Source organism: Mirounga leonina, unplaced genomic scaffold, assembly GCF_011800145.1.
Source record: "Mirounga leonina isolate KUSES-001 unplaced genomic scaffold, KU_Mleo_1.0 Mir_180, whole genome shotgun sequence".
Lineage (NCBI taxonomy): Eukaryota > Metazoa > Chordata > Mammalia > Carnivora > Phocidae > Mirounga > Mirounga leonina.
Window position 1 is genome coordinate 32,278,364 of NW_023270469.1, and position 23,959 is coordinate 32,302,322.

The window sequence follows — 23,959 nt, forward strand, 5'->3', positions numbered from 1 at the left end:
TGCTGGATGAAATTCAGGAGTCCAGGCAGCGGATACGATTTGCGTCTGTGATGAAGGTCACCGTTCTCCGGATCAGCCTTCGCTCACCTGACTCTTGGCTTAGACTCAGAAACTACCTCCTCCTCCGGCGGCATTTGGCGCTGCGGAACAGTCCTCCAAAGCGGGCAAGGCACACGGACGTGATCGTCCACGGTGCAGCGCGGCGGCTGCCCCCCCAAATCCGAGTCTCTTCCTGAGCACTCCTCTACTTCTTACCCAGTTGGCCTGGTGCGTTTTCTTGTTTGTTTATGACATCTAAGTTTACACACCATCTGGAATATTCCCTGAATGGAGAGAAGAGCATCTTCGTCATACTCTATTCAAAGTCCTCCGTTCAGAATTAGTGAAATTCATCCTGCCTCCAGATGCTTTCTCCTGCCTCCAGAACACGTCCAACATACATTTCCAAGGCTCTTTCTCAAGAGGCGAGGCCAGGAGCCCCACAAGAGATTTTCCACTTCCCCTCGGGAGCTTGTCCAAGTCCACGATCCTCTGTCTTTTCCCGGAGCAGAAAGTTCCACCGGGGAATGACAAGTAGATTACATCTCTCAAAAAGCCCCAGTCCTCCTGACAAGCGGCTCCCAACCTTGCTGCACGATGGACAGGTGTAAAGAGCTTTGAAAAACACCCAGTGCCTGGCTGGCCCTGTCTGCAGATTCCAATCGCTTGGGCGGGCATAGGCATTCTAGGTCTGAAGTCTCCGTGCTCGAGTTCAGCGTACAGCTGGAATGAGAGCTGCTGGTCTAAACGGCAGGCTTTAGTGGGGGACGACCTGCCTCCGAGAGTCAGAAGAGCACCCAGCCTGGCCCCAGGAAGGAAGGCTTAGAATGGGCTGGCGGTTTCTCTGCCAAGCCGCTCAGCTCTCCTCCGCCCGGGACTCATTTTCACCGGGTGGTCCCTACCCGCAGTGAGCCTACATCCTCGCTGCCATGCTAACATTCTCCCTACGAAGGGCACCTAGGACGAAGTACACAAACCCTGGAGTCTGACCGAAGGATGCTAAAATGGCAACGTTTTCTTGATCACCAATGTGTTCATTCAGCTATAGGGTTTTGAAACAAGAAGGTTCTTGGATGTACTATTATTTTCAGTATCACTTAGACCATTCTGGCTTTCCTACCTTGGCACCAAGGGACCCCGAACTCCAAGGAATTCTTGAGGAGGACTTGTTCTATGGGTACCTAGGAGATGAGAGTGTCAGCCCATGTAGCATCCTGTGATCACTTCTCTGGGTCAGACAGGACAGCAGAGTGTTGAACCGCCTCCTTGGCAGCCATGGGAGACCGGGACACACTATTCTAGTCGACAGCTTTGTGCCCACGTTTAGAGACGATGAGGCTCAGGAGGGCGGCTGCTAGTGGGAGTGGTTTAGAGACCGGCAGAACTGAGCTTTCATCGGGGCCAGAGCCCAGAAATGCCCAGTTACTTTGAGAAGCTACTGGGAACCGTGATGCCAGGAAGCGACCCACTGGCACATTGCCCAGAGCAGGAGAAATCCGCGAGGTTTTCTAGAACAGTCGTCATGAAGGTGGAGGCTGCACTTCCAGGTACAGCTTTTCCCCCAAAGTGGGCACCTGCCTGGCACCCACAACAGTGCAAAAGGTTGTAGTCAACCCGTTTTCCCGTCACCCAAAACCCTTCTCCCAAAGAAATCCAAGGAAAAGGAACCATAAAAATTTAATTTTAATGATACAGAAATAGTATATAGTACATTTCTTTCCACAGCAGCACTTCATTCATCTCTAAAAAATTTAACAAAATTAAGGCTAAATCAGAGCAATCTGATAGTAAAGGGGTATTTTATGGGGTGTTATTTTTAAAGAATATCTTCATAAATACAGGCTGTTCTTCAGGCCAAAAAAAAAAAAAAAAACGCCAAACAAGATAGCAGATATGCGAAATGTAGTACAAAATGTGCTCCTTTATACCAATTTATGAATAACCACAACTTCCCTGGGACGTTTCAAATGGGATTGAAAAAAAAAAAAAAGTGAATGTTCGTGACAAGACACGAGACTCTCTGGAGTTAAAGCCATTTCAAAAACAAAACGAAAGACGGTAGAGTCTCCAATATAATCTCTCTAGAAAAAATGTACAAAGCAAGAGTGGACAGTGTTTAAGACTGAGAGAGAGATCTGAGGTGTGGGGTGCCTGGGGGGACCACCCTCCCCCATAACTGGCCTTCCCTTCCCACCACACCCCCAACCTATGTGAGAGAATGAGAGACTCTGACATGTGCTCGAACAAAAATGGCCAAGACTGAGGGTCAAGAAACCAACCCGGGCTCCAGGAGTGGCCTCCTACAAACGCCAGTGTTGACCAGGATCAGGAAGAAGGAATAGCTCCTTCCCTGCATCTCCATTATCTTTGGCCACCTTTGCCGGTCGGCTGTTCAGCACTGCTCCCTGACTCAAGAGAGACCCTGCAGCTGCCCCAGGATGTAGAATAAGATGAAGTGTCCTTTCTTCTCTTTTCCCTCCAGTGAAACTTCTGGAAGGAGCACGGACAAGTGCAAGGGAAACCCCCTGCAGGGAGCCTCACACTCCACAAGCCTAGTCTCGGACAAGTGACAAGGACCCCAGGAGGTGCACAGAGACCCTGCCTTCACGGGGCCCCACGCACCACATCCGCTTGGAGGGGGTTACCTTCTGTCGTCCTCCACCCTCCCATGTGCACACTGGTTTCCATTTTAATACGCTCTCCTCCTCCACTCCCCCTACGTGCCTTGGGGGATTCGAGTATTACTTTCATTGAAGGGGAATCGTGGGTGTGTTGTTAACATCACTAACTGCCAGAGAAGGAGATCTTATTTTTAATCTGAAACATTATACTCCACCTACTTTAACAAGGACATTTTGCTTCATGATAAGAGGACCTATTACCCCAACGAAAAATCTTCTCATGTGATGTTAAGATTTTCATCAAGTAGCAGATAGTACGGAATAATGTTTTCTTTAATTTTGCACAAGAGTTTGCGTTTTTCCATTTCTTTGGTACCCAGAGAGAGCCTCCGTTTCCCCTAAAGAAATAAAATGGGAGACAAATGTCCAGGTAAATAATATCAAATATCCTCTTAGGATATGTGTGTTTTCCAAAGACTGCTAAAACCTCTAGGAAACAGTGGGTTGAGGTATATATACTCAAATGCATTTCTTATATAAATTCATACGTAAACACAGACAATGTGATCAACATCCAATTACCTACATTTAGGTAGAATAATGAATGCCATAACATTATCAATCACACAATCACATAAAGAAAAGGTATTTTTGAGATCTTTTAGCTCAGTAGTTTTCAAATCTGGTTGGTCATCAGGCTTGCCCGGTGGAGCCTTTTACTAGCAAATTCCCTCGGCTCGGCTCCACTCATGAAGATCCAGCAGGTGTGGCGTGGGACCCAGAAGTTTGTATTTTTCCCTATAAAATGTGATATTCCAACCCCCTTGTTATACAGAGGACACGAACCAAAGTAGTGAAGCAGTCATCTTCTCCCTTGCTTCTAACAGAGCAAGAGCCAGAGAAAGGGGTGAACCAGGTCACTCCTTTTTTTGTTACTGAGTCCCAGAGCGTCCCTGAGACTTGGTGCCCTTCCACTGAAGCCACCAGGAGTGGGGATTCTGTGGTCAGAAGTAAGAGCTAAGCTGTTCGAAGGCAGGGACCCTGTCTCCTATTCCTTCTGACACAGTCCTCAGTAATAAATGTCCAGTAAATACTCGGTGGTGGGCAGTCGCTCAGCTAAGGCCTAATGCTGTATTCCCGGCTCACTTCTCTGTCTCCGATCAGCCAAGCAGGTGCGACATTATCTAGCTGGATATGGGAATCTACCTGAGAAGGGGAGTAAAGCTTGAACTTAGGAAGACGCCAAGTTCAAACAACAGGACTCGGCATGATGACACAAGATGCATAAGATTAATTACTACGTCTTTCTCTTGTTCCTGAATTATGTGTTAGGTGAAAAAATAAATGAATCCAAGGGATAGAAAGAAGCCATTTACCTGTAACATTCTGGCAAATGTGAATTACAAAAACCCTAAATTATTCTAATAGGAGATCATCCTTAGCAATTATAACAACTATATGTTAGTGACTTCTGTTACTGTTTCTCTTGGCTTTCCATGTGTTTTCTCAGTCTTATAAAACATTCTTTCGGGGATGGAGTCAAACTATAACTCCCTTATAAAGCTGATTGTGAGGGACAAACACACTTAGCCTCTACCTCACGACACGGTTCCCTTCCCTCCCCCCAGCCCCGTCTCCCTCCCACTCCTACGCCAGCGCTCTCTCTCACACACACACACACACACAAACTTACAAGTGTGAATTTAGTTGGGAGGTGGGCGAACAGGACTTGTTACATTTTCTATTTGTAGCTATGAATCATACACCATGTTATAAATAGTTCTACTCTATTGCCATCTTGATTTTAGATAGGATATGGGAAAAGGGAGAACCAAAACATTTTAGAAGCCAACAGGAAAGTATTAAAGGAAATTTAAGGCTACAAATTAAACAAATCACCAGGTACATGAGCCACTGGGGCCATACAGCCCAGCCCTGAGGGTGCCCACTTGCCACACAGGCTCTGCTAGGACAGGGCGAGGGACCATCCAGGGCCAGGGGAAGAGCCTCAGCCCTCCACAGAGAGCGCCACGGCTGGCCCGGGCTTCCCCTTACTGAGCACTCCCTCCCCCAGGTAACAGTGAAAGGACATAAGGTTCTATTTGAAGGAAATATCCTTAGAAATAATTTATGGATGTGGCCCCTCCCCCTGGAAAGAGCCTCCATATCCCAGAGGGGGAAACCTGTGCATGCATCCATATGGGTCTTCTTCAAACCTTCTGCCGTAAGAGGCCAGGGAGGACAGACCTTCTTGAATGTACATTTTGTTTCAAAGAAAAGGAACTTTCTCCTCTTTTTTAACCATTAAATTCATTCTTACCTAGATAGAGATTCCTGGTCATTCCTCCAGATAATCATTTTAAAATCACACTGATAAGCTCATTCATCCATTTATTCACTCAACACCGCTTTACTAAGGGGTGACTGGTCTTGTAGAAGGTGAGAGCCGGAAGAGACCTCAGATATCGTGCACCCCAGGCCCCTCCCTTGTTACCCGAGGTGGACAGGAGCGGTACCAGCCCCGTAGCCTGGGTTCCTCACCCCCAACCCCTGACCCAGTATCCGCCTCCCGGCCCCACCCAAGCATTTAGCAAAACCTCATGCAAAATTTATGTGCTTTTTCATTTCAAAAATGAAAAAATTACAAGATGAAAGAGTTTTTCTACCTTGCTACAATTTATAAAGCTAATAAGAATCAGCAAAATGGAATGATAGAACCAAAGGTAAACATGACTTTAAAAAAACTAATTGCAGGGTTTATAAAGACTCTTTCTTTTTTTTTTACATTAAATGATTTATGAAGTCACATGCTATATACACATGACAACTCTTTTGTCTTTCTGCATGGTTAGGAAGTCTTTCCACAAGGACAACAATACCACAAAAGGACACTCGGAGAAAACACAGACCAAAGCACGTTCCACGGCACTGACATTTATAATCTGCGGTTCTAGTCTACAACATCCACTCATGGTCTAGACACACGCTGTGAACATGAGCTAAGAACACATCCATGTTCTACTTATTTCACCAGAAGGAGGATGAAGCTGCTGCAAACATTTCAGTAACGTATCTGATTCGTAACTGCCATGATCTCCCATGAAATCAAGCTGCATTTAGTGAGCAGACTGGCTGACCTCACTTACGTTCTGGACGGTCTTCCTCACAACAGGAGAGGTTTAGAAAGCCAATACATCTCTTCAGGGAGATTTTAATGAGTATTCCAGATTCAAATTTATTTTCTGATGGGCCATATATTTGTGTAGAAATCTACTTATCACCCCAACCCTTTAATAAAATTCATTGTGCCCTGTTCCACAAAATAGTTAGAGAGCCTTACGGAAAAAAAAAAAAAAAAAAAAAAACACCCAAACAAACCTCTCAGCTGACAGTTACTGGTGTGAATGAAGAGCTTCAATTGCTGTATATTCAAACCCCCCAGGAAAATTACATCAAAAATAGACGTTTTATGACAAAAATCACTAAGATATCTCAAAACCAGAACAAATAGGAAACAACACCATTAAAGGGATTTAAGTACTTTTCTAGCCACTACTGCAGAGACAGAGAAGCTCAGTGGGGTGCGGGCATGCAGGGCTCGGCACTAGATAGGAGAGAATTAACAAATCAAACTCAGTACAATTTTCATAACTGGATTGAAAGTAGACTCTTAATAAAACCAACATACTTCTTCCTCAAGGCAACCATTAGCTAAAAGGAAAAATGATTTCATATCCTTGGTCCATAAAGAAGACACATTTATTTACATTCCCAATGGACTAAAAGAGGTTTTAAACTGTCACAATTAAAATTTTATGCTTCCAAAAATATCATATGATCAATGCACTTAGCTTAAAGCTTCAGGTATTAATAACTTCATTTAGATAGACTTCTTAAAAAACCAACACAAACATACTTTCTAGAGTGCAAAATGCTTCTTATTAAATACTTCAGGAACACAAAAGCAATTTGTTTTTTTAAACACAGGACTCCCTTTCGGCAGGATCACCACCACAAAGACATCCATTGCCGGCAATGGACGCAGAACAGAACTGCTAGCTCGGGTCAGTGTGACACGACAACCTTGCCTTCGGCCGCTGCCCCTGCCCAGACGCGACCCCAATTACTTGTACAGACTCATGGTTGGGCTCTGGTACATGCACATGTACGCATCACAGAGAAGTCTCCGTGCGTAGCCTTGGATTCTTCTGGAGTCCAGGGAGTGCAGGTCCTCCGGAGACATTTTCAGGTACTCTCCCACTTCTGGGCATGGGGTAACTTGAGGAATGTTGAAGCCGTTCTGGCCGCCTGAGGAAGGAGGAAGAGCTCTAGTTAGGGCAGCCAAGTTCTAACCCCTTTGGCCGCCCCGGCCTACTAAAGCGATTCTGCGACTCTAAATTTAGTGGAGGCTGATTTCCAAGATCTGAAGGACCTTATTTTACTTCTGACTCCTAGAAGTTCAAGGCTCCTTTTAAGTCTTGACAGCGTTCTCACTTCTTGGTTTCTGAAAGGATTCTGGGACCAATGGAATAAAACCAGTAAAAGGAAGCATATCCTGAGCAAAGTCCAAAACCCACTTTATAGGCTTCTCTGTATTCAGGGAATAGTGTTCCATAATATGCGTAATCACACAACATCCAACTCCTCACATCCCGTGTCCCCTCCCAGACAGAAAGACCCCGGTCACTCCACCATGAGATCATCCAGTTTAGAGCACATCTAGCAAAATGAATACTATTACACTTCCCTAATTTTTAAATACATATTTGTGCAAGGCTTTGCTTCACATATCATCAGACTGAATGAGGGCACTGGTGTGGTTTTAGGTGCTCCCGGCCCAACCCCTCAAAGGCTTTTCCAAATGTCCGACCCCCAGATGCTTTTCAGTTACCTGAGAGCCCCTGGTACTGGACATGTGCTCGTTATGTATTGGTTAAACAATGCCTAAGCGTCCTCGAACATGGCTGAGAAGGTGCAGCATACTCCCCGTTTCGGGAAGAAATATTACACGCAGAATAGGCTTATTTTTCCAAAGAAGGTATTTGTTTCTATTCTTTGCTTCATCATTTAGAAGACAATGTCGTGCGTAGTATAAAAGACAGAAGCAATGAGGTCAGAAAGATGGAGTTAAATACAAGCTATGTGACCTCAGGCACCTTAACTTCAGTTTTAATAACAGGAAAAGAGGAGTAGTCCCCCATCTTGCAGGGATTTCGGGACAATGACTCAACGTACTTCCCAGAGAGCTCGGCGCGTAGGCGCTTCATGAATGGTGACTACGGCTTGTAGCGAAACGGAGAGGGGCCTGAGAGTAAAAGACGACGAAGCTGAAACGAAAACTTCTCAGCCCTAAAATAAGAATTTTAGGATCCTTCTTTTAATAAAAACCACGTGTGTCAAAATATCACAATGATACTGTTCCTTAATTTAGTAACAGGGCTGCATATGCATTTCAAGATATAAAGACTATGTCACCAAAATACTCCTGAGAGGCTTTCCACATACACTACTCTATGACTCAGAACAGACTATCCGCTATGAACTATCCCACTGCAAACTAAAACGGTGCCACACGTAGAAGAAAAGTTCTTAAAACCATCCCGGGGGCACCTGGGTGGCTCAGTTGGTGAAGCATCTGCCTTCAGCTCAGGTCATGATCCCAGCGTCATGGGATCGAGCCCCGCATCGGGTTCCCTGATCATCAGGGGGTCTGCTTCTCCTTCTCGCTCTGCCCCTCCCTCCGCTGGTGCTCTCTCTCTCTCTCCCCCCCCTCTCAAATAAATAAATAAAATCTTTAAAAAAACAAAGCAAAACAAAATACCATCCCGATCCGCCATGCTGTCAAAGAAGAGCCAGGCAGAGTCATCCTTCCCATACTTCACAAAAGCGACATAGTGACTTGTTTCTATGCAGAGAACAGCAAACAATTCCATCTTCTGGCAGGGGATGCAGCCGTGCCTCCAGTCCCAGTCAGGTAAATCTTTGGGAAGTGACACCGGGTTATATTTATGGTTCAGTCTCTTGGGATGAAGGTGGACCTGAAACGGAGCATGAAGGGAATGTCACTCGTGAGCCCTTTGGCTCACGTGTTTCCTGCAAATGGGCCCCACTTACTCTAACTCAATTCAACCCGATCAACAGCAACCAAGTACTTCTCAACAGTCCACCGACGAAACAGAAGACGCATGAGCAATACCATTTGATTATCAATTCAAGTTAATAATGGTTTTGAAAAGTTTCCAAAATGTTTCCAACTCCAACTACAAATAATTTCCTATTTCAGGAGAGAACATCCATTAAGTGACGTCACGCTTACTTGAGTGTTGCAGGTTTTACAAAACTGCTTGATGTTTCCAGCGGAGATGTCAAGGTCATCATAACACTCTCTACACTCGTACATGGCGAGCCCCCCGCATATCCGGCACTGCCTGGGGGCTAAAACGGTAGGGGTGGGAGACAGGTTATGGGGCCTTTAAACATGTGTTCTTCCATTAAACAAATTAAAAGGAAAAGGTAAGCTTTATTGAGGACTTAGCATCAACAAGTCCACCCCTCCCTGTCCCCATAAATGTTATATTTCCTTGGACTCGGGATATCTTTGAAAAGACATTTTCTATGATCAAGTGACAGGTTGTTTTTTTTTTTTTTAAGATTTATTTGAGAGAGAGAGAGTGCAAGCGAGAGAGAGCACGAGCAGGGGGCAGGGAGAGGGAGAGGGAGAAGCAGGCTTCCCGCTGGGCAGGGAGCCTGACTCGGGGCTTGGCACTCGATCCCAGGAACCTGGGATCATGACTGAGCTGAAGGCAGACATTTAACCAAGTGAGCCACCCAGGCGCCCCAAGTGACAATTTTTTAAAAACAGTGTATTCTAGAGTGTTTTTACACAATTATGAAACGTCTACTGATGACAATTCAAAGAATGAAAAAAATATAAAGAAGAAAACTGTAAGCATCTACAATTTCAGTTGGCAAGGGATAACCACTGTCAACACTATTGTGAATTTTCTCCAATAATTTTATATCTGCAGATTTATGTAACCCTGTGTGTGCATGTGTGCGTGTGCGTTGGGGGGGGGGTCCTCTTATAGAAAGGACCAACTTACCTTTTCACTTCACATTACATTAAAACTACCTTCACAAACATGAATTTCAATGGCAGTAGTTCCATTGTACAGATACACCATAATTCATTTAACTACTCTTCTCTCAAATAGATTGTTCCTGATTTCTTAATCATGTGACAATAAATACATCTGTATATAGAATATTTATTTGCATCTCTGATTATTTTCTCAGAATACCTAAAACTGAAAGTACTAGCTTAGTATTTCAGGCTCTTCAGATCCTGAATTGCTTTTTGGAAGAACCGTATCCTGTTAGACTCTGACTCATAATTAATGAGACTGGCCTATTTGTGAAAAATAAACAAAACAAACAAAAATCTTATACTTACTATCTTCAAGTAAATCTGTTATATTTAACTCCAGAGAAGGAAAAATTTTTTTAAACAGTTTAAAGTCTTTTCCAAATCGAGGCATCTGAATAATCAGACATGATGGTGCCTAAAAACAAGATACATGTATTTTTAGAATCAAAGTGCTGAACAAAATTCTCCCTATGAAACCGAAGCAGTCATGGTCACCACGCCAAGCAGAGGTTCTGCTATAATACCAACGGCCTGTATGCAGGATCCGAGCGTGAATGCAGAGCGGGGAGAACCAATGAGCCACAAGTTTTCAAGTGGTCCAGGATCCATTTCCTGGACACCCAGAGGTCAGGCAGGTCAACAACCCTGGGTCTCTAACAATACGATGACAATCTAGAGTAACACTCCACTGTGGGTTTATATTTAAAACAAACATTTTAGAAAGATTGTTTTGGCAAGTATAATAAAGAAACTGTGGTCACTGAAGGACACCATTCCTTCTATTTCAACAAATAACTGTAGCCATTAAAAGCTTTACCAGAACATTCTTTCAGAAATAAATTCAATAAAAATAAACCACAAGCACGTACCACTAAGATCATGAAAACACAGTAAACAATAAAAGAAAAATAATTCCTATCACTTGTTCACTAACAAACCAATATAAGTGAATTTATTTTGTCTCTTGTTGAAGGAAAAGTAAACATTCTTTTTTGATATGTTTGGCTAATATGCTTAGATAAAATGTTAAACTGGGTAAAATGACAGTTTAAAAAAAAACACAATTCTTCCTTTTGCTTCAAATACTACTTAAAAGTTTTCAAGTTACAAATTAGCTTTATATTTTCTTTTGCACCGAAAATCCAGAAAGTCTAATCTTAATTCTAAGGCATTTTCTGCAAGGACACAACTGAAACACTGAACTTTTTTTTTTTTTTTCTTAATTTGTGTTTTGTTAACAGTTACTATGTTCTCAGTGGGGTAAAATTAACAGTTATTAAATCTAGTAGTAGTCTCAAGATTACTAAGGTATGTCACATAAAATATAATAATCACTAACCTCTGCAAATTTCAGGTTACTGTTGATAAAAGACCATTCCAATAACTGCTGAATTGTAGGAACTCCAACTTTCTCATTTTTTTCCATAAAAATTTGATAGAAGTAACAATCTTGTACTTTTTGACCTGCTGATCTAAAAACATGCAGAAAGAAACATCATTTTTCTCCAAAATGCTTAAGTCAGGACGTGAAGCTGTCCCAGCAGTATTTGAGGCCAGAAAAACCTACGGCATTGACGGTGCCCCTGGGTCATCAGAACAGGTGAAAAACAATAATGCAGATTAATTAATTAAATGTACTTTGCATAAAACCTTAACAATGAGTTCTTATTTTAGTTTTCATATCCAAAAGTCCCCTTAGGGATCAGCAGAAAAATAATGGAATAACATCTGCAGTCGAGAAGCACTGTGTGAACAGTAACAACCGGAAGCTAAAATTACTTGGTTCAACTTAACTGTCTAAATCTAAAAAGGATTTTTAATCAGCAATCCATTAAACTATTGATTGTTTAAAATCTAAAAGGCATTTAATGCTTTAAACAGGAAAATAAATTCTTATGTCTCTGAATGGGACAGACCCTTAGAGACCTTCCAGACTCAACGCTTCACTTCTAAAATGAAGGCCCTGAGTTCTAGGAAAGAATAATCATCGCTTCCCGGCAACTTAAAGCAGAGCCATGTGTAGAAACCAGGTGTCCTATCAACCACTGACTATTCTTTCCACGAAAGCATGCTATCTCTTTAGGTGGTCACTCATTTATTCAACAAATACCAAGTAAGCTCCTACTATATGCCTGTCACAGTGTTACCAATATATTATACATTTTCCCTTTCAAATATTTTACAACAGGGGCACCTGGGTGGCTCAGTCCGTTGGGAGTCCAACTCCTGATTTCGGCTTGGGTCATGGTCTCAGGGTTGGGAGATCAAGCCCCATGTCGGGATCGGCACTCAGCGTGGTCTGCTTGAGATCTCTCTCCCTCTCCCTGCCCCTTCCCCCGCTCACACATGCTCTCCCTCTCCTCTTTAAATAAATAAAATCTTAAATTAACTAACTAAATATTTTACTATAGAATGCCATTAATCTTTAAAAAACTAACTCTACCAAAAGGATTAATAATCTTTATGTGTACTATTTACCTTCCCAGCAGAATTTCTGGGTACAGAATCAACCTATTTTTATAGCTAGATTTCAAGATTTTTATAGAAACTTATTAACATAGTTTCCATAATGAAACAGCTGTTCAGAGACCAACCTTCAAAGCCCTCAGCTTTCCAAGCAACTTATGTCCTGAAATAAATAAAACTTACTTGTTAACAAAGCCAGGAGATTCATGAGAACCCACAACAAATAAAAACAAATGATAACCAAAAAACCTGAAGGTTATGCTCTATCAATATTTTACTTGGTTGTTGATGACTTTATAAAAGACCAGCATTTTTCTGTGAAAGCCAAAAGCACAAAAAAATTTAACTTACAGGTAACAGGGAAAAAAAAAATAGGACAGGAAACTAAGAAAGCATAAAGTGGTCGAGGTCAGTAGTTGCAACAATTAGACATAATAATGGTGAGGGGAGAAGGGGAATCGTGGTTGATGGGAACCCAAGAGCAGGCATCGAGAGAAGGGAACCAGAAATGAGGATGAAGACCAACAGCTTTGCGATATTGAGGCAGATGGATTAGGAGCCTGGGAGGGGGCTGGGGGAGAAAAAAAAACAAGCACTCAAATCTCATTACCACAGTTTTAGAAGGCCAAAACCCTAAAGTAATAAGCGGGTCATTAAGGCACACAGACACAAGAATTACAACAAAGCTGGTGGGATGGCACAGAACCGTACAATTTAGATTGCCGTTTTCCACTAAGAAAATCTAAAAGCACAAGGGTACAAATGTTGCATTAACCTTAAAAGAAAACATATATCTATGGAGAAGATAAAAACAAAATTCTTTAGATTCTGGGCTATCTAGCACTGTGGAATAGAATATATCCATGTAATAAGAATACCCAGACCATGTTCTATAACGAGAAGTATTCAGTAATTCAACCTGAAACTGCCCTGTATCTTTGCTTCTTGATTGCCAATTTTTTTTTTTAATTTATTTATCTGAGAGAGAGAATGTGAGACAGAGAGCATGAGAGGGGGAGGATCAGAGGGAGAAGCAGACTCCCCGCTGAGCAGGGAGTCCGATGCGGGACTCGATCCCTGGACTCCAGGATCATGACCTGAGCCGAAGGCAGTCGCTTAACCAACTGAGCCACCCAGGCGCCCTTGATTGCCAATTTTATTCTGTTTCTTGGAATTTTTCTTTGCCTCTGTGCGCTATTCTCTCTTACAAGTGGCTATGACTTCAGTTTTACCTTCTCTTTAACACCCCACACGAGTCATCATTACCAGTACTCTTGTTATTGTTGTTTTTTGAGTATGAAGGCTTAATTTACCTATATTTATGACCTTGATTCTTCCTTGTTTCTAGCATACTACTCCTTTGTTCTAAATTCAGCTTTGTCTTTCTAAAGTATATTCTGTAGTAAGTCTCTGAGTTAGGTGATTTAGTCCTGGTTCTTCCTGCTCAGGAATCCTGTGCACCTTTCTTCTTAGAACTTAAGTCTGCCAAAAATTCTGGAAAATATTCAGCTGTTATCTATCAAAATTATTGCTTCTTCCCCATTCTCTCCAGTGTCTCCTAGAACTGCACTTAGAATCTGTCTTCCACATCTCTTATCCTCTCTCGTTTTCCAACTTCTTTCCCTTGGGGCTACATTCCAGGTACTTTCTTCAGATCTATCATCCAAATGAGCAATTCTCTCTTCAGCAATACATACTGCATCCAGTGATGCACCCCCTCCCAGCCATAAAGCATATATACAGAGATAGACATTTTTAATCTCTATTTCTGGGAATTCTGTTTTTGTTTATTTGATTTTGTTTGTTATCTAATCCGCCATTTATCCTCCTAGGTGGCTAAAGTCCTTTGTCTCGTCAGTCCTGTAAGACTTCTGTGCAGTCTCTCAGACTGTTCCACTATTTTAGAGTTTACGGTACTCCTCTTCCTAGTTGTTACATCAGCGGACTCTCCCTCAGAAAGAAAGGCTCGTGCAGGTGAAGAATGACACTTGGGACAGAAAAGCTAACGTTTGAAGTATCTTTTTATATCTTCTTACAATCTTTAAACGAGTGACTCCCCATATGAAGAGGCCACTGAAAGGGGAGGGGAACAGTGACCCCTTTGAGGGGTGGCGGAACTTCCCAAGGCCCTATCCAAACCCCACAAGCCCTTCAAGCACCGAGATGCACTCTTACATGTATCCAGCCCTCTTCACCCCCCAAGAATCACAGCTGTTTTCATCTTTGTTATTACTGAGAGTCTATGACATTCACAAAGGGTGTTGGGCTATGGGGGAAAAAAAAAAAAGACAATTGTTTTAATCATCTGAAATTTAGCTCTTCCAGAGGAAAACAAAAGTAACTTTTTTTCTCCCAAATTGCCTGTTAGATTTCCTACATCATGTATTAAACACCGCTTTCTTTCCTCATTTGTGTCTGAAAGCTGACTTGTAAGATACTGAGATTCTATTTTTGAGCTTTCTATTCAGGTCTATTGGTCCACTTTTATATAGTATCACACTGTTTAATGTCTAGTGCTTTGCCTTACAGCTTATAATAGAGCTCTTAAAAAAAAAAAAAACTCAAACTTCAATGTTTTCACCCATTTCATCCTGTAAAGAACTCTAAAATCACTTTACTGAGTTCAAAAAAAAAAAGTTAAGATCCTGTTTATGTACAAATCATTCTGTAAAAAATTAACATCTCTAAGTAACTTACTATTCTTAACTGGAACACAATCTTTCTCACTAATTAATTAACTCACCTTTGAGCTCTGGGCAAGTCTTTTAAAAAAAACCCATCTCAATAAAATTGATTTCTTGGCATTTTATACTTTCATGAAGTATGAAAGCATTCCCTTTTCATATCTGCTAGAAGGTATATAGAAATGCTATTGATTTCTCCATGATTATTGTCTACATGGCCAAATTACAAATTCTTGTGTTACTTCCAGTAGTTTCTGAACAATTCTCTACGATTTTCTAGATGTTCATATAGCTATTACCATCTCTGAATAGAGAATAAATATGTATTCTTGATGTTTATGTATTATGTCTTATTTCATTAGATAAAACTTCCAAAACAGTATCAAACTGTAATTGTGGTACTGTCCTCCTTTCCCTTCCAGAAGGATTCAACACTGGCATCAAACAACATCACTTACGACACAAAGACGAGTAAGAGTATTTGTACGTGACCAGCTTAGGGAAGTAATAGTAAATCAGCAAGATTTTCAACAGAGGAACCCAAGCTAAAGTATAAAAGGGTCCAGCACTTAGACTGTGATCATTAAACCACCTGGAAAGTTCATCCATTTAGAATATCTCACTAAGAACTTCAGTGCATCAGATTCAAGACTTTCATTCAAGATGGAGGAGAAAAAAAGGCTAAGTTACAAAACTGGGAACAAAAGAGCTAATATGAGGCTAAACTAATTCTGAGTGATGGATCATCAAAAACAGCATTCTCGTGGTATTTGACTGGGTTAGAATAAGATTCTCTCTTTTTTTTTTTTTAAGATTAATCTATCCACTTTAGAGAAAGAGAGAGTGCAAGCATGAGCGGGTGCAGGGGCAGACGGAGAGAATCTCAGGTAGATTCCCCACTGAGTACAGAGCCAGACGTGGGGCTCCATCCCAGGACCCTGAGATCATCACCTGAGCTGAAATCAAGAACTGGATGCTCAACTGACTGAGCCACACAGGCGCTCCAAGAATAAGATTCTCTTAAAATCTTGATTTCCTTTAGGATCTTTCATTAATTAAATTATAAAAATATTTGTATACAGTTTTATAAGAAAATGATTTGCAATAATATTTATTACTATGGTTAAAATTAAAAGCACAAATTTACACTGGATTCACTCTTCCAGTTAACTATGATACTATGGGGAGAACAATTAAACTAATTAATTACATAATTAAATGGTTAAATTTGCATCATAGAAACCTAGCATATTAAGATTCCTAAACAAATACAATATTACATAATCACTAAAGAAATCATTTTTTTGGAATGATGGCAGAGAAAATGAAGATCGCCTATTTTTTCCAATGCTTCTGTAACAATTTAAAAGTTACCTTATTTTTAACAACGGCTCTACCCTTAAAATATGATGAAACAGGATATTCAAGAATTCTTCAGGATCTAGGAGAAAATAAAAAAATAAGTCATAGATGAAATTTTTAAATCATTCTATTTTTTTATAATAGTTATATTCTGATTCTAAATTCACTTTCATAACTGATACTTTTTCAATTAAAAGCATAGTTCTCAAGTTTTCCTGCCTAATGAAAACTATAAAGGATATTTAATAGTTATGACAAAGTAGGACAGTCCAATTTTGTTATAACTTTACTGTGTGTGAAAAGGTATAGTAAATTCATGTATAATGAAATAATTTTAATTTCTTCTGGGGGGTTAAGCAGAATAAAACTGGAAATATAATCTTGTTGTTTCCTGTTATTTGAATAATTACCAAGTCTCTAAACATCATAGCTGCTTACAGTATGCTGCTAACATGTTCACAGTCAGGAGCTGAATCTCTAAGGAAATCCATTAGCTAAGAATAGATTAAAACATGGTCTCTGACCATAAACTTAATTCTAGTTTGCCACGTTAGTCCCTTTATAACAAGGAAAGCTAACTGGAAAAATGGGGATGAACCCAATGCAACCCTTCACCCCTAAAGGGAAACAATGATGAATACCATTGCTGTAAGGAAAGACAAAAACTATTTATTAACTTAAAGTACTACAACTAGGCAGCTTCTCAAAGGGATTCATTTTCCCATATATCACTCACTTTTAGAAGAGAGAAAGTATTTACAAAAAGGGGGCAAAACGGTCTGTTACACAGAAACTAATATTACACTGTGTGTTAACTGGAATTTAAATAAAAGCTTAAAAAAAGAACTTAAAAAAAATTGTACATCACACAGAAAGGAATTTCTAGTTTAAAATAAAACCCCCAAAACTACACAGACACACATTTCTGCCAATAATTTAGCATGTGCTTTCAAATTATTTTTAATGCATATCCTATAAATTAAGAGCCACCTTTTTCTTCAGAGGTAAATCCTGATGCAGCCTCAACTTTTTCAAGTATTTTCCTCAGCTTCATAATCTTTGTTGCACACACATATCCGTATCTACATTAGTAAAAAACAATTAATACTGGCATATATATCAAATTAGTATAACCCATTTTGATAATCACACAGTTCTTATATAATTCCAGTATGTCATACATAAATTCTTAGCTAGACAATTATTTTGAAAATCACAGTTATAGGCTGCTTCTTGAGGTTTACAAATTAAAAATCTAGCATCAGAATTACCCCAGACACTATCATGCCTAAGTAATAGCTGTCATATACTAATCTAAGAAAAAGCATTTTTAAATTACGATGACTGATCTTCTGATTCTATTTGCTTAAGAAATTAAAGCATTTACTTAAAAAAAAAAAAAAAAAAAAAACTTTGAGAGCAAGTCCTTTTAATATTAAACACTGAAAAAGCTGCCAAAGGGAATGAATGGTAAAGGGCCTTGATAAAAAACTGAAAATTGAAAGTGCAACCAAGCTGGTCATCAAGTGCATGACATTGTCTCTCATCTTTATCTGAATACAGGACACATTCAGTATATTCCACGGGGATCCCTCACAAAATTCTAACGCTAAAAATGCCTTTGGAAGAAACCTGGGAGGCCATCACAAGCTTAACAAGAGCAAGTCGAAACTAGCTAAGCTAATACCCATTTTGTATACTGACTATTCACTCACTCATTAACTCTCTGCAACTAACATACACTGAGCATCCACCACTGAACACAGTACTCTAACCTGTCAGCCACTGGGAATATAAAAATGAATAAGGTGATAAAACAGGGACTCTGCCTTTGAGGAGCTTGAAACGGAGAAAGCAGAAGTTTCAGTAACAGATAAAACCAGTCAGCTATAATGGAGATAGGAACGCTGCAGACACAAGGAATCTTGATCACAACAAGGCATCTGCCAAGGGCCTTGCTGTGAACAGGGTGACAGAGTCTGGTTAATCATGATTCTTAACTGGTTGGACAACAGTATCCAAATAATAATAATTTCTGTTAATGGACTTAAGATGTTTGGGAAGGAGAGAAGGAAGTGGTCTAGAGTTTTGGATTTGATCTGTCTTGTTCCATTATCAATTACCTGGGAGAAGAAATGGACAGTAAACTTAAAACTTTGCATCAGATAAAATAACTGATATCAAAATCAAGACTCGTAATTACCTTAAAGGATGAAAACTAGAGTCATTTTCATTACAGAATGTAAAGAAAAGATAGAAGGAGGGAGATTATAATTTACTTTCCTAGCCATGTTATACAGTAGGCCATTCTGCATGCCCTCCTTTATTATTCAGTCTTCTGCATTTTTGTCATCAAAATCTTCTATCAGACTATTTTTAAATTTTAACTGTTAAATAAGAAAAGGGTCCCAAGATTCAAATTAATATGGACTTTAAATTACATAGTTTGTTCTCTATATTCCTGAGTGAACAGATTTCTTTCATAGTCTAGGGCCTTAGCTAACTCGTCATAGTTTAAATTTTATAATGTGAAATTATCACACGTCACTACTACCACTTACGAAATGTCTCTACTAGATGTCTCGTCACTTGAGCTTATATCATCACAAATTGCTTTCTGTGATCAAAGAAAGACGTATTTATAATTCATAAACTAAGAAATGACCAAAAACATCACTTTTTAAAGGATGTGCAGGGAGGCCTAAATATATTCCTGTAACCAACAAAGGTGTTAATAAAATACATCTCATCTGTTTCTAATACAAGAGTACTAAATACTAGCTATTCTACAAATCAAAATTTTCCTTTGCTCCTTTTTTGTCAGATAAAATTAAGTTTAAGAAGCCAGACTATGCCAATTGGACCAGAGAGAATGATCACTGTTAGAGGTAACTGCTGGAATGAGCTATAACAGAAGATAAGAGTACCACGTACCTTACATCAGCTTTTCTAAACCTACTGCAATTACTAAATTGGACTCTACCAAAATGGTTTCATCATTTTATGGCATACGCTATGTGCTACACCCTAACCAGATTTAGAAATTAAATAAGTAAAGGCAGTAAAGGTTCAATCATACTTCATCAACAAATTTTCACCCATTCCTTAATAAATGAAAGCAGGTATAAATTAATTACTAGACCAAAAAACAGCAAATAGGACACCATCTAAAGGCAAAATAAGTATAGATCTTCTACTTACATTCTCAGAGGATTAACAATTTCTGTCCTCAGTAGCTCCTGAGTTTCACTATAATATTCTACATCATTCTTTTCTTTAGGTCTAAGTAACACAGTGTCCAGAACAGAACTAAAAGCAAACAAGCTGTAAAATAAAAGGAGTATTTTTCCTCATGCTGTACACGTACCACAGATACTAAACAGAATACTAAAAAGATACTGAACAGATACTAAAATGATACTTTTTGGGAAACAGAGACTAAAGAGAATTGAAGAGAAAACACACAAAGTCTGGAGAACAAGGAACATACAAATTAGTGCTTTCCGTTAACACAGGTCCCAGAGACACCCGTTAAGTTTCCCATCGTTTAATCATCAGGGTCTAGAGATCCTTCTAAGTTAAAAATACCAATATTGAGAAAACAAACTATTGATTGACAGTGTTAAAGGATAAAAACATGCCTCAAGTATATTAAGTGAACTTCTCTGCAAAAGCTGAAAAGGGGCCTACAAATCTGAGTCGAAGTACAGACAGACAACAGAGGAGGAAGTCTGAAACTACTTCCCAAGGCATACACATACACAGTATATAACCCACTCCGGATATCCTACCTCTCTCCCCACACACCCCTTTGCAGAGAGAGAAATTTCTTTTAAATGCCAAAATCACTTGTGCCAAAATCACTTGAGCGACTAACAGCAGTGACTTGCTAGGATCAAAGAAAAAGGAAATTTGGCCAATACAAATTTTTATCAGGAAATCTAAAAAGTCTTTTATCAGTTCTTTAGGGCTTGTTTTTATCCTTACATACCCACGAGATGTAAAGTATTCTGCCAAAAAGAATGGCCCACCACGTTTGCTCTCCTCCCCACTTTTAAAATGTTAACACCCCACTGAGTTCCTAATTCTTACAACATGGCTGTAGACAGCTGGTCAGTTACATTCAACTTAACTAGCAGCGAACTTGGTTGGATCTCAGTGTAAAACTTCTTGCCGTGTTAAGTCGTTCAACTTTGGAATAAACTACATATATGAGGGCAACTGTGCTTCTACGGAACATAAGTCTTTAAAAAAAACTCTCTTAATTCTCTTCAGTCACACGATTTCCCAGAATATCTGTCCCCCCGTAACACTATCAGTCTTACTCCTCCCTCACAGCATTACTTTTATAGTAATTTTTTTGGATACGAGCACGAGACCACGTTCAATAGCTTCCAAAGGGTATAATGAAATGTAAATCTCCCTTTTTTTCCTGTTCCCCAGCCACTCAAAGGCAGTTAGCAGTTTCTTTCATGCACATGCAACATGTACACGCATGTGCGCGCGCGCACACACACACACACACACGCCTCTGCCCCCGTGGAACTATATCCCTATTGCATTAATTTGAAACTTACCAGAATAAGGTTGAGTCTAAATAACAAGAATTGTAATGACCCTGGATACCCTTCTTCTTTCCAATCATTATCTCTAAACCTTCTTTTTCCATTTTGGGTGGGGTATTTTCTTCTACTACTTCACTCAAGTAGCCTCCAAATGCTGCAAACATAAAAATGAAAATGCCAAAGTACCCTTTTTAACTATTACAATATGTACTCCTATATATTTCTTCATTTTAAAATACATTTTTGTATTCTGAGGCAAAATTTGTTTCATGACTTAAAACTAAGTAAAAGGTAGGTTTGGGTTCATTGTTCTTCAGCTTGGCTTGTAAAAATGCTACTGCTCATTTCAACCTCACTTCCTCCACCATTTAAAAAACACTTCAGGGTATTAAGTACTGTATAAAAAGCATCTGCCAAATAAAATATTTTGTTCCCCGAATATTTTATAACTTGTCTGAGATGTTTCATCTTCAAGTCGAAAAAGAAAACAAAAAAATTCCACAGCACTACTTCAACTGTAAGGAAAAATGTTTTTCATAAAGATGGCTTTCCTATTGATAGTTGCTTAACTGTCAAGATGCTTCAGAACTATTACCCCAAACTGGAAAGGGATATAGCATCAGGAAACTGTCCCCTGTTATGAATGATGAGGGGATCTGTCCTCTATGAATCAATCTAAAACTACTTCGTGTAACAGTGCTGACTCCTTGATAAGCTATGTTTATTGGTGTACTCGATACACCAAAAGAAGGCCACTTTTCAATTTCCACCTCTGTGTTTTTAAAAATTACATGCTGGCGACCAGGGCTCCTGGGTGGCCCAGTCAATTACACGTCTGCCTTTGGCTCAGGTCATGACCCCAGGGTCCTGGGATCGAGGCCCGCATCGGGCTCCCTGCTCAGCTGGGAGCCTGCTTCTCCCTCTCCCTCCACCTGCCGCTCCCCCTGCTTGTGCTCTCTCCCTCTCTCTGTCAAACAAATATTTTAAAAACATTAAAAAAATGCTGGCGACCAACAGGAAGAGAAAAATAAGTCCCACTATTTTTCACTTTCCAAATCTCATTTTTTTTCCTGATATTTTTTTCAAAAGTCCCCTCTTGGGACAACTGTAACTTTCTTATACACCAAGTAGCAATTTTTACTGATTTACGAGCTGATGAACATTGGCAAGAAATATGTATAAACGCTGTCACTGCCTCCTACTGCAAAATGGCCTGAGATCAGAACCAGAGTCACTCCAGATTGGTAAAGTAAACGAAAGGCATCCAAATACCTAGAGAATTACAGCGTTCAATCTGATTGGAAACTGGCTGCAGAGAGGCAAACCTAGAGTCGGGCCTGCAGCTCTTCAGTTTAACAAACAGCGCCTTCTTCAGGGCACAGGTGAAGTACCGAGTGCCCCTAAAGGTTCCATCCGTACAGCCCGCACATTCATCTTCCTGAAAAAGAAATGCTTCGGTATGTGTTACTCTGCACCTTGCAACATAGCATACAAGGAACGAAGGTTGCTAAGATGTGTTTCTGGCTCGGCCTTTCTCAGAATTCCCTCATCACGCCTGTCCCGAGAACTCCATCAGAAAAAAAAGGATCGACTAACCAGTGCTTCAGCCCACAATCAATCATTTAAGAAATTAATTCCTTAATCCAACATGAAGTCCTCAATGTATTTTCTTCTAGAATGTGTGCTTAAACCTTCCCTGGTTAACCAACTTTCCCACACCATTTCCACAAGTACTGAAACTAAGGGGCAGAGGCGATTTATTTTAACAACTGCCCCTCCCCAAAAGTAGCATTCACTGGCATGCAAACAAATTTTTTAAGAAATATATTTTATAGATAAAAGTTAAATGTTCTCAAATTATCCTTTCCAGATCATGAAATGCCAAACGTTATGCTTTCCTAGTCTCCAAAGGGAAAATCTTTCCCTCTAATAAAGATCACAAAAAATCTCTAAAAATGGCAATTAATCTTAAAACCGATGATATAAATATTAGAACTGACTAGGGGAGGGAGACTGAGGAAGAAAAAGAAAGCTGATAACAGATTTGCTTTCCTTACTGTATTCTGTTTAATGTAATGAGCCTAAACACATTAGTCTAAAAATCTGTTTTCATTAGTTGAACATAGATGAACTAACATCAGGAACAAGTGGGTCAGATGCTTCATGGGTGGCAAAGAAGTTGGGTGACACGGGAATAAAATTTTTCCTAGTGATGCCTTTCTGACAAAACATTTTGACAAAAAAAAGCATAATAGGGAAAAAAATACACAGAATTCCAGAGAAGAACTGCAATTTTTAAGTCAAATTAAATTACCAGTTCCAGTCCAGCTAGCACTTCGTTGAGTCCTGGTGGCTGACCAATCCAACGGATCACCCCATAGAAAGGCGGATTCTCTTTCACTTCAGCCAGAGAGCCCACTTCCAGACCATGTGAGTTCCCAGAAGTCATGGCCAAGGGTGGACTCTCCTGGACAGGTGCATTGTTTAGCTCTCCCATCACGGACTGAACGGACAGAGAGAGTGGACTGTGGCCAATACTTCCATTGGTATTGGGCATCTTTGTCAGACTGAATGGTAAAGAGTGAAATCTGTTCTCAGTGGATAATGAGTTCATGGAAGGAGGCTGCAGGGGTGGTGAAGCGTGTCCAAAGTCTGGAGATATCTCTGTAAGCGATTTTGCAGGGTCTTCAGCAACTATAAAAAATTATTTTTATTTAGAAAAATGTATTCAAGAATATTAAATATGCCCATATCTCTAAAAATTAATATACACGCCTAGTCCAACTGCCCACTTTGACTCTAGAAGGATTCTTGTAAGCATTGCACACTTAATCTCTCCAAACAGTGGTCTAGATTCTCCTCCCACCTCCAGATTTTTCTACCTCAGTAAATGGCACCCAACTGTTCAAACCAAAAAAATCTATTATTGATTGGTATTAAATAGGTTTTACTTTGTCCATAATACAATTAAGTTAGAAAACAGGACCAAAAAATACCAAAAAATTTAGAAAGACGCTTCTAAGTAACTAAAGGACCAAAAAAGAAATGATTATGTAAATTTTTAAAATAAAGGAA

General features: G+C 40.0%; 1 protein-coding gene across 7 annotated transcripts in view; it reads right to left on the reverse strand.

Moving 5' to 3' along the window:
• Window positions 1-5,037: 5,037 nt before the first annotated feature.
• CYLD (CYLD lysine 63 deubiquitinase) overlaps window positions 5,038-23,959 on the reverse strand; it is a 61,585-nt gene continuing 42,663 nt past the window's right edge. For all 7 annotated transcript variants that reach the window (XM_035025222.1, XM_035025224.1, XM_035025226.1 and 4 more), the window contains 11 exons: window positions 23,199-23,578; window positions 22,157-22,322; window positions 20,897-21,038; window positions 19,521-19,643; window positions 17,310-17,401; window positions 16,332-16,398; window positions 11,147-11,279; window positions 10,114-10,222; window positions 8,977-9,095; window positions 8,482-8,698; window positions 5,038-6,968 (listed from right to left, as the gene is read on the reverse strand). In XM_035025222.1, the coding sequence (XP_034881113.1) occupies window positions 6,784-6,968; window positions 8,482-8,698; window positions 8,977-9,095; window positions 10,114-10,222; window positions 11,147-11,279; window positions 16,332-16,398; window positions 17,310-17,401; window positions 19,521-19,643; window positions 20,897-21,038; window positions 22,157-22,322; window positions 23,199-23,578 (1,733 nt within the window). In that variant the 3' untranslated portion in view covers window positions 5,038-6,783. The remainder of the gene's footprint in view (window positions 6,969-8,481; window positions 8,699-8,976; window positions 9,096-10,113; window positions 10,223-11,146; window positions 11,280-16,331; window positions 16,399-17,309; window positions 17,402-19,520; window positions 19,644-20,896; window positions 21,039-22,156; window positions 22,323-23,198; window positions 23,579-23,959) is intronic.